The sequence below is a fragment of the Beta vulgaris genome, chromosome 1 (genome assembly GCF_026745355.1).
Source record: "Beta vulgaris subsp. vulgaris cultivar EL10 chromosome 1, EL10.2, whole genome shotgun sequence".
Lineage (NCBI taxonomy): Eukaryota > Viridiplantae > Streptophyta > Magnoliopsida > Caryophyllales > Amaranthaceae > Beta > Beta vulgaris.
This window is the reverse complement of record NC_079202.1, coordinates 34,187,469-34,201,126: the sequence shown is the minus strand read 5'-3', so window position 1 is coordinate 34,201,126 and position 13,658 is coordinate 34,187,469. Positions and strand designations below refer to the sequence as shown.

The following is a 13,658-nucleotide window of genomic DNA, read 5'->3' as shown; positions in this document are numbered from 1 at the left end:
AAATCATATATATTGCCTCTGTAAATAAGCTAACATATATTTGAGCTTTGCGACTCCTGCTGTGAGCTTTAGCGGCAGCTATAATTTTCTCCTCTTGGAACCCTTGTCCACGTCTGTTGATCCCCAGAAGTTGGAGCAAAGGCTTCCACACCTGGTCAGCATACTCACATTGGAAAAATAGATGGTTTGCTGACTCTAACTCTTTCTCACAAAGGTAACAAATCCTGTTACACTGAATGTTCCACTGTTGTAGTCTATCAGTAGTGTAGAGTCTGTTCTGGACTGCCATCCATAGTATAAACTTACTCTTTGGAGTTGCCTTGTTATTGCTAATAAGTCTCCTCCAATCCACTGTCTCTTCATTCCCCACCTGCATTCTATAAACATATTTGATACTGTACTTTCCCTGCTTCAACACATTATCCCAGCCTCCTATATCAATCAATACTTCCCTACTGTCAATGATTTTCCTCAGCAGCCAAGAAGTGTTACTAGTAATAGTAACACTATGAATGTCCCCTCTTTTGATGTAGTAGGCATTTACCCATCTCACCCAAAGTTTATCAGTTTTGAAAGCCAAAGCCCAAAGCAATTTCAAAATAGCAGCCTTATTCCAGTTATTCATGTCAATCAAGTTCCAACCACCTGCTTTCTTAGGTTTATAAAATTGAGCCCAAGCAATAGGAGCTTTGTGAGAAGGATTAGTCTCACCTGTCCACAAGAATCTACAACAAATTCTTTCCACAGCTTTAATTACTTTTTTTGAGAGAGGGAATATATGGGCCCAGTAGTTTTGCATACTACTCAAGATGGCTCTGATCAACTGCATTCTTCTTGCATATGAAAGAATATGAGCCATCCAGCTTTGTGCTCTTTCAGTTATCTTCTCAATCAGGGGCTTGCATTGAACAAAAGACAATTTCCTAGAAGTAAGAGGAATCCCCAAGTATTTAAAAGGGAGTTCCCCCACTGGTAGATGAACAACTTCTTCCAGTAGTGCTGCTTCAACCTGAGATACTCCAGCCACATACATACAGCTCTTATCCACACTTGCTTCTAGCCCTGAAACTTGTGAGAAGCTTTGGAAGGCTGCCATGATTTTAACAATGGAACTCATATCTGCTCTTGCAAAAAGTAACAAATCATCTACAAACATTAGGTGGGTGAGGTGGATTTTTTCACACTTAGGGTGAAAATTAAAGTCAGGGTTCAACTTAAGCCTTCCTAAACACCTACTCAAATATTCCATACAGATGGCAAACAAGAAGGGAGAGAGAGGGTCTCCCTGTCTTATGCCTTTTTTAGCTTTAAATGGCTTAGTAGGGATCCCATCAATGAGCAATGAATAAGAAGCACTTTGCAAACAAGCCATTATCCATCTAATGCACTTATGAGGGAAACCTAGCTCCCAAAGCATGCTTTCTAGGAAAGTCCATTCCAGAGAGTGTAACACCCCCAAATTTCTCTCTTTTTGAATAATATATTTTAATATAGAACACTTGAGAAACTTGAGAGTATTATCGCCACGTGATAACGTTAAAGGCTAAAACTACTAACTACTAACTTAACAATGCAGCGGAATTAATAAAAATAACTTCTCTTTATTGATAAATAAAAATTTATTGTTTCAACTAAGACAAAGGGAAATATAAAACATAATGACTACTAAACTAAACTATGTAGTACTCCTCACTAGCTCCCCATATCTAGTATGCATCAATCAACCTGAAAAATCTGCTCACCAAAAGGATCATCACAGGGACAAAGCCATAAAACAAACAAAACAAAATGCGTGTCAGTAAAAATACTGAGTACATGTATATGCGGAAATTTAAATACTTTACTAAACATTCAAAATATTCATATGAACCTTCCTTGGATACTTGAAATAACTTGTATAAATTCCTTGGATACTTGAAATAACTTGTATAAATTCCTTGGATACTTGTATAATATAACGTATATAACTTTAATAAAACTCCTTTTTCCTTGCCTAGGTACCTTTCCTAAAGTGTGCACACCCCCCAAGTTTAGTATTCCTTACTGAGTCTATTACGAGGGGAACTACCTTGTCCACATGACTTATACAAAAAGTACATGGGTAAAATATAATAGCTACCGTTCTTGCTAATAAATAACAAGCCGTGGCCTCTTTATAAATTGTGATCATAAAAGATCATATAACTAAGAAAAATCTTTCGGAAATAATCCTCCATTATAAGAATAGTAATTCTTTTATAAAACTTTAGCCATATAGAGGCATATAAAATATATAACTTGTTCATGAGATAATCTTGAAAGATCTTATTGATCATACATGAAATAATAATTTTCATGATAATACTAATATGAATAGTAATAATAATTATGCTAATATAATTAGGTAGGCATATAACAAGATAGATACTTGAGCTTTAAAAAAACTAATGATACTAACATACTAGTGTAAGCTAATACCCATGACAATATTGACAAACAAAATTCAGTAAAACTGTCGCACCAAGTATCTAACAACCATGTATACTGAACATTAGTGATCACCTACTATTAAGCTATTTCGTAATTCCGTTATTAGCGTCAGTAGAGGTGAATACCAAAACATAACTCATACAACAAGACTATCCTTTCCTAATTACTATAATCACATGAACACACCTACTGCCTTCTTATCTTTTAGATTGATATAATACCAAAACATATTAGTGTACATAAAACAACTCTTATTCTTAAACATTAACAACTTGCACGTATTATTCCAAAATTATATCATTCATAGTTAACTCAACTGAAACGTAAAACATGTATTTTAATCCAAATAACCAACTTAGAAACATGATACTACACATGCAAAATATATATTAAGAATCTACATATACACGCACCTTGATTAATAATAACTACTAGGGAGAAAAATAGAGAAGGTAGGCTAAGAGGGAGAGAGAGTTTAAACTTGAGAAAATCAAATTTGGTGTGAAGAATATGGTGGGTGGAGACCCCTATTTATACTAGTTGGGTAAATAGGATAAGAATAGGAATAGGAACTAAAAGATAAATTTTTGAGAAAAGATAATTACTTTAGGTAGGATAAACTATCTTTTATGATAATATAGCTAGAATAGAGGAATATTCCACAAGATAAATAGTCTAGATGCTAATTACCCAAAAGATAAAACAACCAAATAACCAAATTAACCAAAAATAAGCAACCAAACCAAGTTATCACAATACACCACGCTGTGCGTGGATTTGTGATAAGGTGATTTAAATTTTTTTTTCTTTTTTTTTTCTTTTATAAACCTTTTGTAAATCTTTTTGAAATTTCTTTTAAAATATCTTCTAACTACTTGGATTACAAGTTGTAAACTTAGGCCCAGTATATAATTTGGGCTAGAGTTTATTTGAAAACCCCATAATTTAATACAAAGGCCTATTTAAAACCTTAATAATTAATAAAAGCTTTTTTAGTATATAAAACCTTTTAAAAAATTATAATTTATAAGTTACTAAAAATACAGAGTATTACACAGAGTCATAGGCTTTCCTAATGTCCACCTTGATAACACATCTAGGTGAGATGTGAGCTCCCCCATATCCTCTGATTAGCTCTGTAGCTAGTATAATATTGTCTGCTATATGTCTTCCAGGAATAAACTTAGATTGAGCTTGGTTGATCACCTCCCCAATTACCTGATGAAGCCTGTGAGTGATAACCTTGGAGATGATTTTATACAAAGTGGTACAACAAGCTATAGGCCTATAGTCTTTGGCATATCTTGCATCTGCTTTCTTGGGCACCAGTGTAACTGCAGTTATGTTTACAGGACCATGAAGATGATCATTTTCAAAAAATTCTAGAATAGCTGCAATAGCATCATGTTTAATGACTCTCCAGCTTTTTTTAAAAAATAGGGCATTAAAACCATCCATTCCTGGGGCTTTGGAATCCTCAATATCCCACAAAGCTCTCTCAATCTCTTGTGGGCTTACAGGCTGGCTTAGAATCTCTTGGGCTCTAGAACTCAGCTTAGCACCATCTCTAACTGTTGGGAGATCAATACTAGGTAATTCTCTAGCACAAGTGCCCAATAATTTCTCATAGAAGCCCACCAGCTCCTGTTGAATATCAACTTTGCTATTCAATAACACATCATTCTCAGTATAAAGAAGGGCCATTTTATTCCTTGCTCTTCTTATCTTCATTGCAGTGAAAAATAGCTTGGTGTTAGAATCACCTTCCTGTAACCAAGTTATTCTAGATTTTTGTCTTATAATACTCTCATCAATTCTAGACCAATATCTCAGCTGCTCACCACACTCTTTTTCTTCCTGTTGTAGCCTCTCATCATGTTGTATTTGAGGTAAAGTCTGAATAGCATCAAGCTTCCTTCTATAATCCTCCACCTTCAAGTGTGCTTGAGAATAATGATTAGAATGAAGAGTCTTGAGAGCCACCTTCACCCTATTTAGATTATTCCATACAAGTTTCATTTTGTACCTCTCATGCCCTTCTCTCCAAGCATTCCTCACTTTCTCTTCAAATTCCTTATGCTCACACAATATATTATTAAACCTAAAAGGCCTGCTGCCTTCCTCTCTTGAAGCTTCCAAGTCCAGAATCAAAGGAGAATGGTCTGATACTCCATTGGGAAGGTAATTGACTTTCACATCAGGAAACTTAACCATCCAGTGAGCATTCACAAATGCTCTATCTATTCTACTAGCAATTCTATTATTCCTAGTACCTTTATTATTCCAGGTTTAATAAAAACCCATACTTGGTGCTTCAATGACATTCCCCCTCAGAACAAAATCTTCCATATATTTAGTTTCAGCCTCACTCACCATGGTTCCATTTATTCTATCATCCACCTGATATACTGCATTAAAATCACCAATTATAATGCAAGGTTTGTCACAAGTGCCTATCACCTCCAATAGTTCACTCCATAGACTCTTCCTATCATTTATAGTATGCAACCCATACACACTAACTAAGGTAAAATCCATAGTTGTATCTAGGCTAGTAACCTCGGAAACCATAACCTGCTCTGATTGCTTCAGCACTCTCAAGTGAACCTCATTAGCTTGCCAACCTACCCACATCCTTCCTCTAGGGGAAGATGTATAATTGCAACACCAACTCCAGTAACCTCCTAACTTTCTCTGCACTTTTATCACATTTTGCCCTCTAACTCTTGTCTCCAGCAAAGTACATACTATAATTTTCTTCTCAGCTAGGAAATGCTTAATTTCCTTTATTTTAATAGGGTCATTCATACCCCTAACATTCCAGGATCCCATTATCATTAAGACAGATAAGGGTTCGGTCCTTTAGCACCTCCAGTTCTCCCAGGATCCTGAGTAGCACTATAATCAATCATTCTAGAAGCATACATTGCTTGCTTTCCTTTATCCTTAGTCTTCCAAGTTACCACTTTTCATCCACCTTCTGCTTCCATTTCCTTCTCTTGCTCACCCTCTTTTGTCAATACAGGTGTCTGAGTAGGGGTAATTAATTTGCTAGGATCTACCTCAATAACAGGACCCCCACCTAAGTTAGGATCTACTGCTAATGAGGGACCCTCTGCATCACAATCACCCTTAGTACCTGCCTCAGCAACTTCCTGATTCTGAACCACTTTATCTTTCATCAGCACCCATTGTTTTTGTGGGATTTTTTGCACTCTATTAACCTTATTCTCACAGTTGTGTCCCACTGCATTACACTTCTTGCAATAAGCTGGTAACCAATCATACACCACTTGCTGGGCAATAGTCTGACCATTAGGGTCAGCTATTTTCACCACTCTCTTCACCTCCCTAGTAACATCCATCTCCACCAAAATCCTTGCAAAAGATACCCTCAAAGCCTTTGAAGTGCATTCATCAGCATATAAGGGGACCCCTACCAGACTACCAATTCTGCTTAATGAATCCTCACTCCAGCAGTTCAAAGGAAGGTTAGGTAATTTTATCCAGATAGGTATCACCTTCAGCACTTCATTATGAAAATTAAAACTTGTTGTCCATGGCTTGACAATCATAGGCTTTCCATAGAAAAGGTGAGGACCTGCAAAAATCACATCATCCCTACCTTCTCTACTACCCATTTTGACCACAAAATATCCATCTTCATGTTTAAACATCTGAGGTTCATTCCCCTAATTCCAGTTAGCCATAATAAATGATTTTAGTGCTGTAAGTGTTGGGTTTTGGCCAACAACATACACTATCACCGCATTCATCCAAATTTCATTCATTTTATCTACCTCAAATTTCTCAAGTTTAGCAATAGATACTCCATCAACCACAGTGGGTGCAACAAATTTTAATCCCATACCTCTATCGGAAATTTTACTCTGAGCTGTAAAGGCCTTCCAGTTCTGTCTTGCTTCTTCTCCAAAAATAAATCCTGCAGCATCGTTGGCCTTAATCGATTCTGGCATCGTGACATTAGAAGGACTCAAAGTTACTATTCCATTCCTTTTCTCCTGATCCACAACTACTATAGCTTCCTTAGCTTGTTCAGTTTGTTCAATAGGCTGTACCGACGACGGCGACCCATTTTCCGGCACAGTTGCCTTCTTCTTTCTCCCCATGGGAGCAACTTGGTGCACGATAGCGTTTTCCCTTATCCTACACCAGGGCGCTTTCTTAGAGAGAAAGTTTGTGGATTTTATCTACACGCTATCTGTTATTTTATTTTGTGAACAGGCTATTTTCTACCTAAGTAGGATTTTGCATCATACGGAAAGAAGATATACTATGGCAGAAAAATGGTGTTTATGCTTATATGATGCTTCAGTTAACCTTATACATTATTTCATGGCCTTTACAATAGAAGTAGTATCTCCAATAATAGATGTGATAAAATACATGATATCTCAACCATTCATAAAAGGTAGATTAAGTAAATGGAGCCTACATCTATTGCAGTTTGACATGACTTATATTCCTCAAAAGGCAGTGAAAGGTCAAGCTCTAGCTGACTTTTTAGCCACTCATCCTTGTTATGAGTCTCGGATCATCGATGAAGATTTTGTCCCATGGATTCTATACTTTGATGATTCCAATACCAAGGAAACGACAAAAGATGGAATATAAATCCTATCTCCTGAAAAGATACCAACTAAGGTAGCAGTAACCTTGAGGGCCCATGTACTAATAATCGAGCTGAATATTAAGCTCTATTGATTGGACTGGAATTACTATTAGAACAGAGGGCTGAGAAAGATAAAGTATATGGAGATTCTCAATTAGTCATTTATCAAATGACTGGAGAATTTAGAAGTATTTCATTAGTATCTCAGGAATACAATAAGAAAACACATGGATTGTCTAAGCAATTTAAAACAATCTATTTTACTCATGTTCCTAGAGAAGAGAATGAAATAGCAGATCAGTTATCCCAAATAGCCTCTGCTAGAGACGAAGTTCCTTCACCAAGTGAAGTCATCATCCTCTAGGAAAAAACTTTAGATCCTGTCTATGGAACCAATCAAGAAATATCATAAAATATATTGGAAATATATAGAATCTCTATCCTAAGAGAGGATGATGATTGGAGAAATGATGTTATTTCACTAGGAACACTACAAGAGGGGGGGTGAATTGTATGTGTAGAAATAAACGTAACTTTTTCCGAAATTTAAACTTAAACAAATAAACAAGCTAAAGGAACACAAGGGATTTTTACGAGGAAAAACTTCTTGGGCCCAACAAGAAGAAACAACCTCGACCACTAGGGATTTGAAACTCAACTCTTTCACTAATTAGGCCAAACAACTCTGTTACAACCTAATTCTACTTACGAGCCACACCTTGAGTTCCTAAACTCAAGTTCCTGAGCCACTGTTCCCTTAACAGCAGTTCCTCTCAACTTCACTCGAAGTTTTCTCACTCTTTCTAGCTTTACTCAAAAAGCTTCTCTCTTACAGAACTTCACTCAAAGTCCCCTTACCCCAAAAACCACAATACAATTGATCGAAATAAGCTTAGTGGAATTAGAGTAAGAAAGCAAAGAACAAATGGCTATTATGAGAGAATGAAGGCAATGACACTTTAATTAGTTAAACTTACTAAAGCACTTAGTCAGACACAATTTGGAACTTACTTAGACATTATTATTTATAGTAACAGTAATTTAGAACGTGGAAATTAAAACATGCACTTGTGAAAAACCATTATCCCCTGATGTTCCTTACCCTAAGGAACATGTTCCTCAAAACATCCCATGATCCCATGATCACTGTTTAGACGTGGGCGTGTTTTTAGTTACTGCTCCTAAATTATAGTAACTACTTTGAGCATTACTCGAAAATCAGATTTAACTTAAAACATATTAAATATTAAATCTGAAATTAAATTCTTTTAATAAAAATATTATCTTTAAATAAATTCCGTAAAAACCGACTAATATTTTTATTATCTTTTTGAAAAATATGATCTTTTCCTTAAAAAGATTTTCCATAAAATCAGATTTTTCCCTAGATAAAAACGGTTACCTATATTCTAGGCATTATCTTCTCAACTGCCATCAATGTACTGTTGTAATGCTTCAAGCCTAAGTCTAGCTCCTTTTATTTGTTAGTTCCTTTAACTCATTAGTTTAGTGCCAATTCGTCTGTTCTTTACAAAGGAACAAACTATCATTCTCAAAGAAAAGATGCCACAGTTCCTTACCATCTTTACTCGTTCCTTTACAATGGAACTTGAAATAAAACTCCTCGCTTTATTCTTCTTGCTCCAATGCTGCTCCAGTATCAAATAGGGAAACAACTTCACTTAGTCTTCAAAATCCAAACTTGATTTCTTCTTTGACTTAGTATTCTCTTTGTTCCTTTCAATGATACCTTGAAATTCATGCACTTAAATAACTCGTTAGTCCACTACTTAGTTTGCATCTTTGTTTCTTTTGTCATCATCAAAACTAGGGTTCAACAAATGAAATTATCCAATATCTCCAGGATCCCTCTGGATCAAAAGTACCAAATTGAGTTAAGATGGCTGCAACAAAATTTTGTATGCAATTTGGAGAATTACACAGAATAGATCCAGAAGGATTAATTTTAAAATGTGTAGATGTTGGAGAAGCTCTAATCCTCATGGATGAAATTCACCAAGGATTATGTGGTGCTCATCAAAATAGCTTAAAGATGATATGGCTATTGCACGAGAATGGTTATTATTGGCCTACTATGAGGAAGGATTGTACAGATTATGCTAACGGTTGTAAAAGATGTCAAAGGTTTGGACCTATAAGTAGGGCACCAGCCTCAGAATTAAAATATATCATCAAGCCTTGGCCATTTAGAGGATGGGCAGTAGATGTCATAGGGCAAATTAATCCCGCATCTTCTAAAAAGCATTCATACATCATAGTAATTACTGATTATTTCACTAAATGGGTTGATGCACAGGCTTTTGTTTAGATCAATACACAGGTTGTGATAAATTTTCTGGAAGAGAAGATCTTTACAAGATTTGGGATTCCAGAAACCATAACTTTTGATCAAGCCACAGTCTTTAGAAATCCTAATTTATTGGAATATCTTAATCAATTTGGGATCACTAAGTTACATTCAACACCATATTACGCCCAAGCTAATGGTCAAGCTGAAGCTACCAATAAGATTATAGTAAAAGGGATATAAAAAATGGTTGATAATAATCCTAGAAAATGGGATGAATTATTGCTATATGCTCTATGGGCCTATAGAACCTCTAAAAGAGAAGCAACAGGAGCTACTTTATTTAATTTAGTATATGGATATACTCCTGTGATTCCTACTGAGATAAATATAAGATCATCCAGAATAGCTCAACAAACGGGTCTATCTGGAGAAGAATATTCTCAGGCAATGAATATCGAAATAACGGATGCACTTGAAACTAAGGAAGAAGCCTTAGCTAAAATGAAGATCAAGAAGGAAAAAGTTGCTAGAGCCTACAATAAAAAAGTAGTGCTCAAGGAATTTCAGGTTAATGATAAGGTTTGGAAGATGTTTCTACCAGAAGCAGCTTACAAGGATCCTCGGTTAGGAAAATGGTCGCCTAAGTGGCAAGGTCCTTTCATCATTTATAAGAAATTATCTGGCAATGCATATTTATTGGAAGATATAGATGACAAGGTAAAAGATAGAGCATTAAATGGAAATTTTCTTAAGAAATACCAACCCTCTATCTGGGAACAGTATGATCCTGTGTTTCAACAAAAACATGCAGAATTATTTCAAACATCTAGATATTATTAATACAAATTAATATTTTCGTACATTTCAGCATTGCCTGACAGCCAAGCTAAGATTTTTTATGGCTGACCAAGCATTACAAAGTTTCTCTCTCTGAAGAATTAAGCTTTCTTGGACAGCCATTTCTTTAAACATATTCTGCCTCAAGGTGGCAAGCTTGATGCATCCCTGATCTAGCTTCTTCCTCTCAGCATCAATAGAATTCTGAATGGAAGATTTCTCACTAATAATAGTGATTTCTTGTTCATTAATCGCAGCTAAGCGTTTCTGTAAGGATTATTTTTCATTAGAAAGAGACTTCAGTTGCTGATCATAAGAATTTAGAGAGTGTTGAGTCTGTGTAGAGTACTTTTTGAAAGATTGCGCTTGAGCCTCCAAAGTAGTCTCCTCTTCTTGAAGCTTGCGAACTGAAATCTTGAGGGATTGTAATCCCGTTTCAGTATCACATTGCTGGAGGAGCAAAGTTTCCTTTACATAATCAAGGCAAGGAAGCCAGTATTCAAAGCTTTGAGATATCAATGACTCTAGAATTTGTTTGAGCATTTGTCTAGATGCTTGATCATAAGGATTCCCAGAGAGGATGAGACAAAGACGTCATATCTGATCTTCTTGTTTGATGTGTTCAGATTGCTCCTCAGGGCTCTCTATGGTAGAAGAATGAGAGATAGTTCTGTCTCCATCCTTTCCCTCCATCAGACTCTTTCATCACATTTGCTTCTTGGCCGCTAGCCTCTGCATCATGAAGAAGAGAAGCCAAGTTAGCAAGATGGTGAAGAATGGTTTCTTGAGGATATGGATTCAAATATAGAAAATCTAAAATGAATCTATGAGGAAAAGAATGCGAACCAGGTCCAAGAGAAGATTGTGATGAAGAAGGATCTTTTGATGGAATGTTCAAGGGTCCATAGTCACTTCTTAGAGGTTCAATATCTAGAGGAATGACGCCTTTTCGAATCTCTCTTTGAAAAATAGGGGAATATTCTTTGATGGTAGTTGGAGAAGGAGATTTTGGACACTCATCATTCAAGGGAATTGAATTCATAGAATCATCACTGTCTTGAAAGAAATTGTTATCTTCAGTGGTTGCCATGTTAAGATGTTGATCGCCTTCGTGAGTTTTATCTTTTTCTTCTTGGGGGGCATCATTTCCTTTTTAGGGGGCACTGTCATTATTTTCTTTCATCTGACCATATCCATCCAAAGTAGGGATGATCAGTGATTCTAACTGGGGGGGAAACCTCAATAGGTACAGAACTAACTTGCTCATCAATATGTTCAATGTGAGGTTCATCAACTGGCGCATTTTTCATGTTGTGGCTCGGACCAATTGTGGAAGGAATGATTGTCGTAATCGGACCAGTAAAGTTAGAACAAAGAGTTTGCTTAGAAATGATGGTCACTGGCTTCTCTAAAGAAGGATTAGTAAGAGCTTTAGACTTCTTGTGGCTAGACGAACCTGAAGTGTAGAAAAAGTGCATAATGGTTTAGATTCAAGAATAAGAAGTGAAACTTCATGAGAAAGGAATATAAAGAGATATATATACCTGCTTTAGTTCCTTGGAATATCCCAGTTGATATCATTTGAGAGATGGTCTTAACTTCTTCCTCATCAGAAAAAATACTAAAACACTGAATCTCAGATGTCGTCTCTAATTTGGGATGTCTCCTGTACGAGTGTCTCAAGATTTTTAGAGTTAAGGAAAGATTATCATCTTTCTTCTTGGAAGTTTTCTGAATTAATTCAGAGTGATCCATCAAATAAGGACATTGGATGCTTTTTGAAACAGAAATACAATTATAGTCTCTTTTTCTAGCAACTGTCTTGAGAGGATCAATATGCTTTATCAGCTCCATAGTATGAATGTCCTCTACATTTTGGACATCTCCATAATGGATGCTTTGTTCTTCAACAATGTCGAGCTCGTCTTATGAAGGAATAGGCTCAGGCGTTTGCTGGTATAAAACGTTCCAGTATAACTTGCCATACCTGGAGTCTACTTTCATTCCTAGAGGGACTTTCAACTTCTTCTTGCTAGCTTTGGCTGGGAGTAATGAAAGATAGGAAACAAGTTAAAAGAAGGTTGATGTGTCTTAAAATCATATTACAAATGATTAGATCATATACCTCCTAAAAAGAGTTGATCTTCAAAATATACTATAGCAGTAGCACATTGTTGATCATTTGGGAAAATATGATCCCACCATGTTTGAAAACACTTGACAGCTCCATGAGTCCATAACCAAGGAGTAATGGATGTAAGGTTGATGTTGAGAGTTTTGCTTCGAAGAGCTTTACTTTCTTCAAAACGACCTCTTGAGGTCCAGGGATCATTGTGTGTTAAAAAAATCGGGTATGGCCAACATTTGACGTAATCCAAATTGTCTAGCTACCAATTGTGGATTATAGGCTTTAAAACCAAAATATTCAGGTTCAATTGCTATTAAATCCCTAGATCTAAATACACTACTCCAAAAATGCCCGTCTTTTGTGGAGCCAGAATGAATGTTTAGAGATCGCATCCATGCAGGCACAGCGTACAGGCGCCAAGGGTCTTCCTTAACATAACGAGGCTCCTTGCCTGGAAAAATATGCCAGGTGCCAAGGTGGCGATAGAATACTAAGAAATGTTAAAATAGTAGGCTGGGATGCCAAACCTCATCTGAGGAGATAAGGTTAAAGATAACTTCACCATAATAGCTACAATCCTCAAGCTTGGGGAGGAAGGCAGATAGATCAAGGTTTGCCCCATCTTTTCCTTTAACAGCTTCAAAAGTAGGATGAGGTTTAAGTATTAATAAACTTGAGAAGTATACATGACCCCAGCAGGTCAAGAGCCATAAGGGTCCAAATCCCTTATTAGTAGAAAAAATGGGAGAATCAGAGGTTGGAATGCCAAAACCTTTCAAAGATTCTCTACTTCTAAAGAGGCATCTATAAAGTTGTCCTAATAAAAATAGGAGCTAAAACAACTTCTTCAGAGGTATTGGAAATGTTGATAGCTAGAGATAACCATAGTGTTACAACACCTCCAGCCCTTGACATCATCAATCTAAAAAATGCAAAGGTAAGGAATAAAACTTCATCCCGAGGAGTTACAACTTCACTAGAATCCTTATTGATGAAAAAATCAATAAACCTTTGAAAGCCACATTTGCTAGCATTAGCAGAAGGACTAGCAATTTGGCGAAAGATAGATAAACAGTGACTAAAAAGTTCATTGTATTCCTCCACGTGATGGAAAATTGGAAGATCAATCCCATATTTACCGGTGGGAGAAGTACCATTAATAAAGCCAATATCAGCCAAGGTTATGGTCATTGGTCCTCATTTGAACAAGAAACAGTTAATGGCTGGATCCCAACAAGCCAGTAAAGTAGTAGAAAGAGCTCCATCAAAAGGGATAGTTT

General features: G+C 36.3%; 1 protein-coding gene across 1 annotated transcript; it reads left to right on the top strand.

The window, feature by feature from the left end:
* The first annotated feature begins 9,656 nt into the window (after positions 1-9,656).
* On the top strand, positions 9,657-10,253 carry LOC104897674 (uncharacterized). Its single transcript, XM_010684613.1, has one exon. The coding sequence runs from the start codon at positions 9,657-9,659 to the stop codon at positions 10,251-10,253; it is 597 nt and encodes a 198-aa protein (XP_010682915.1).
* The last annotated feature ends 3,405 nt before the right edge of the window (positions 10,254-13,658 follow it).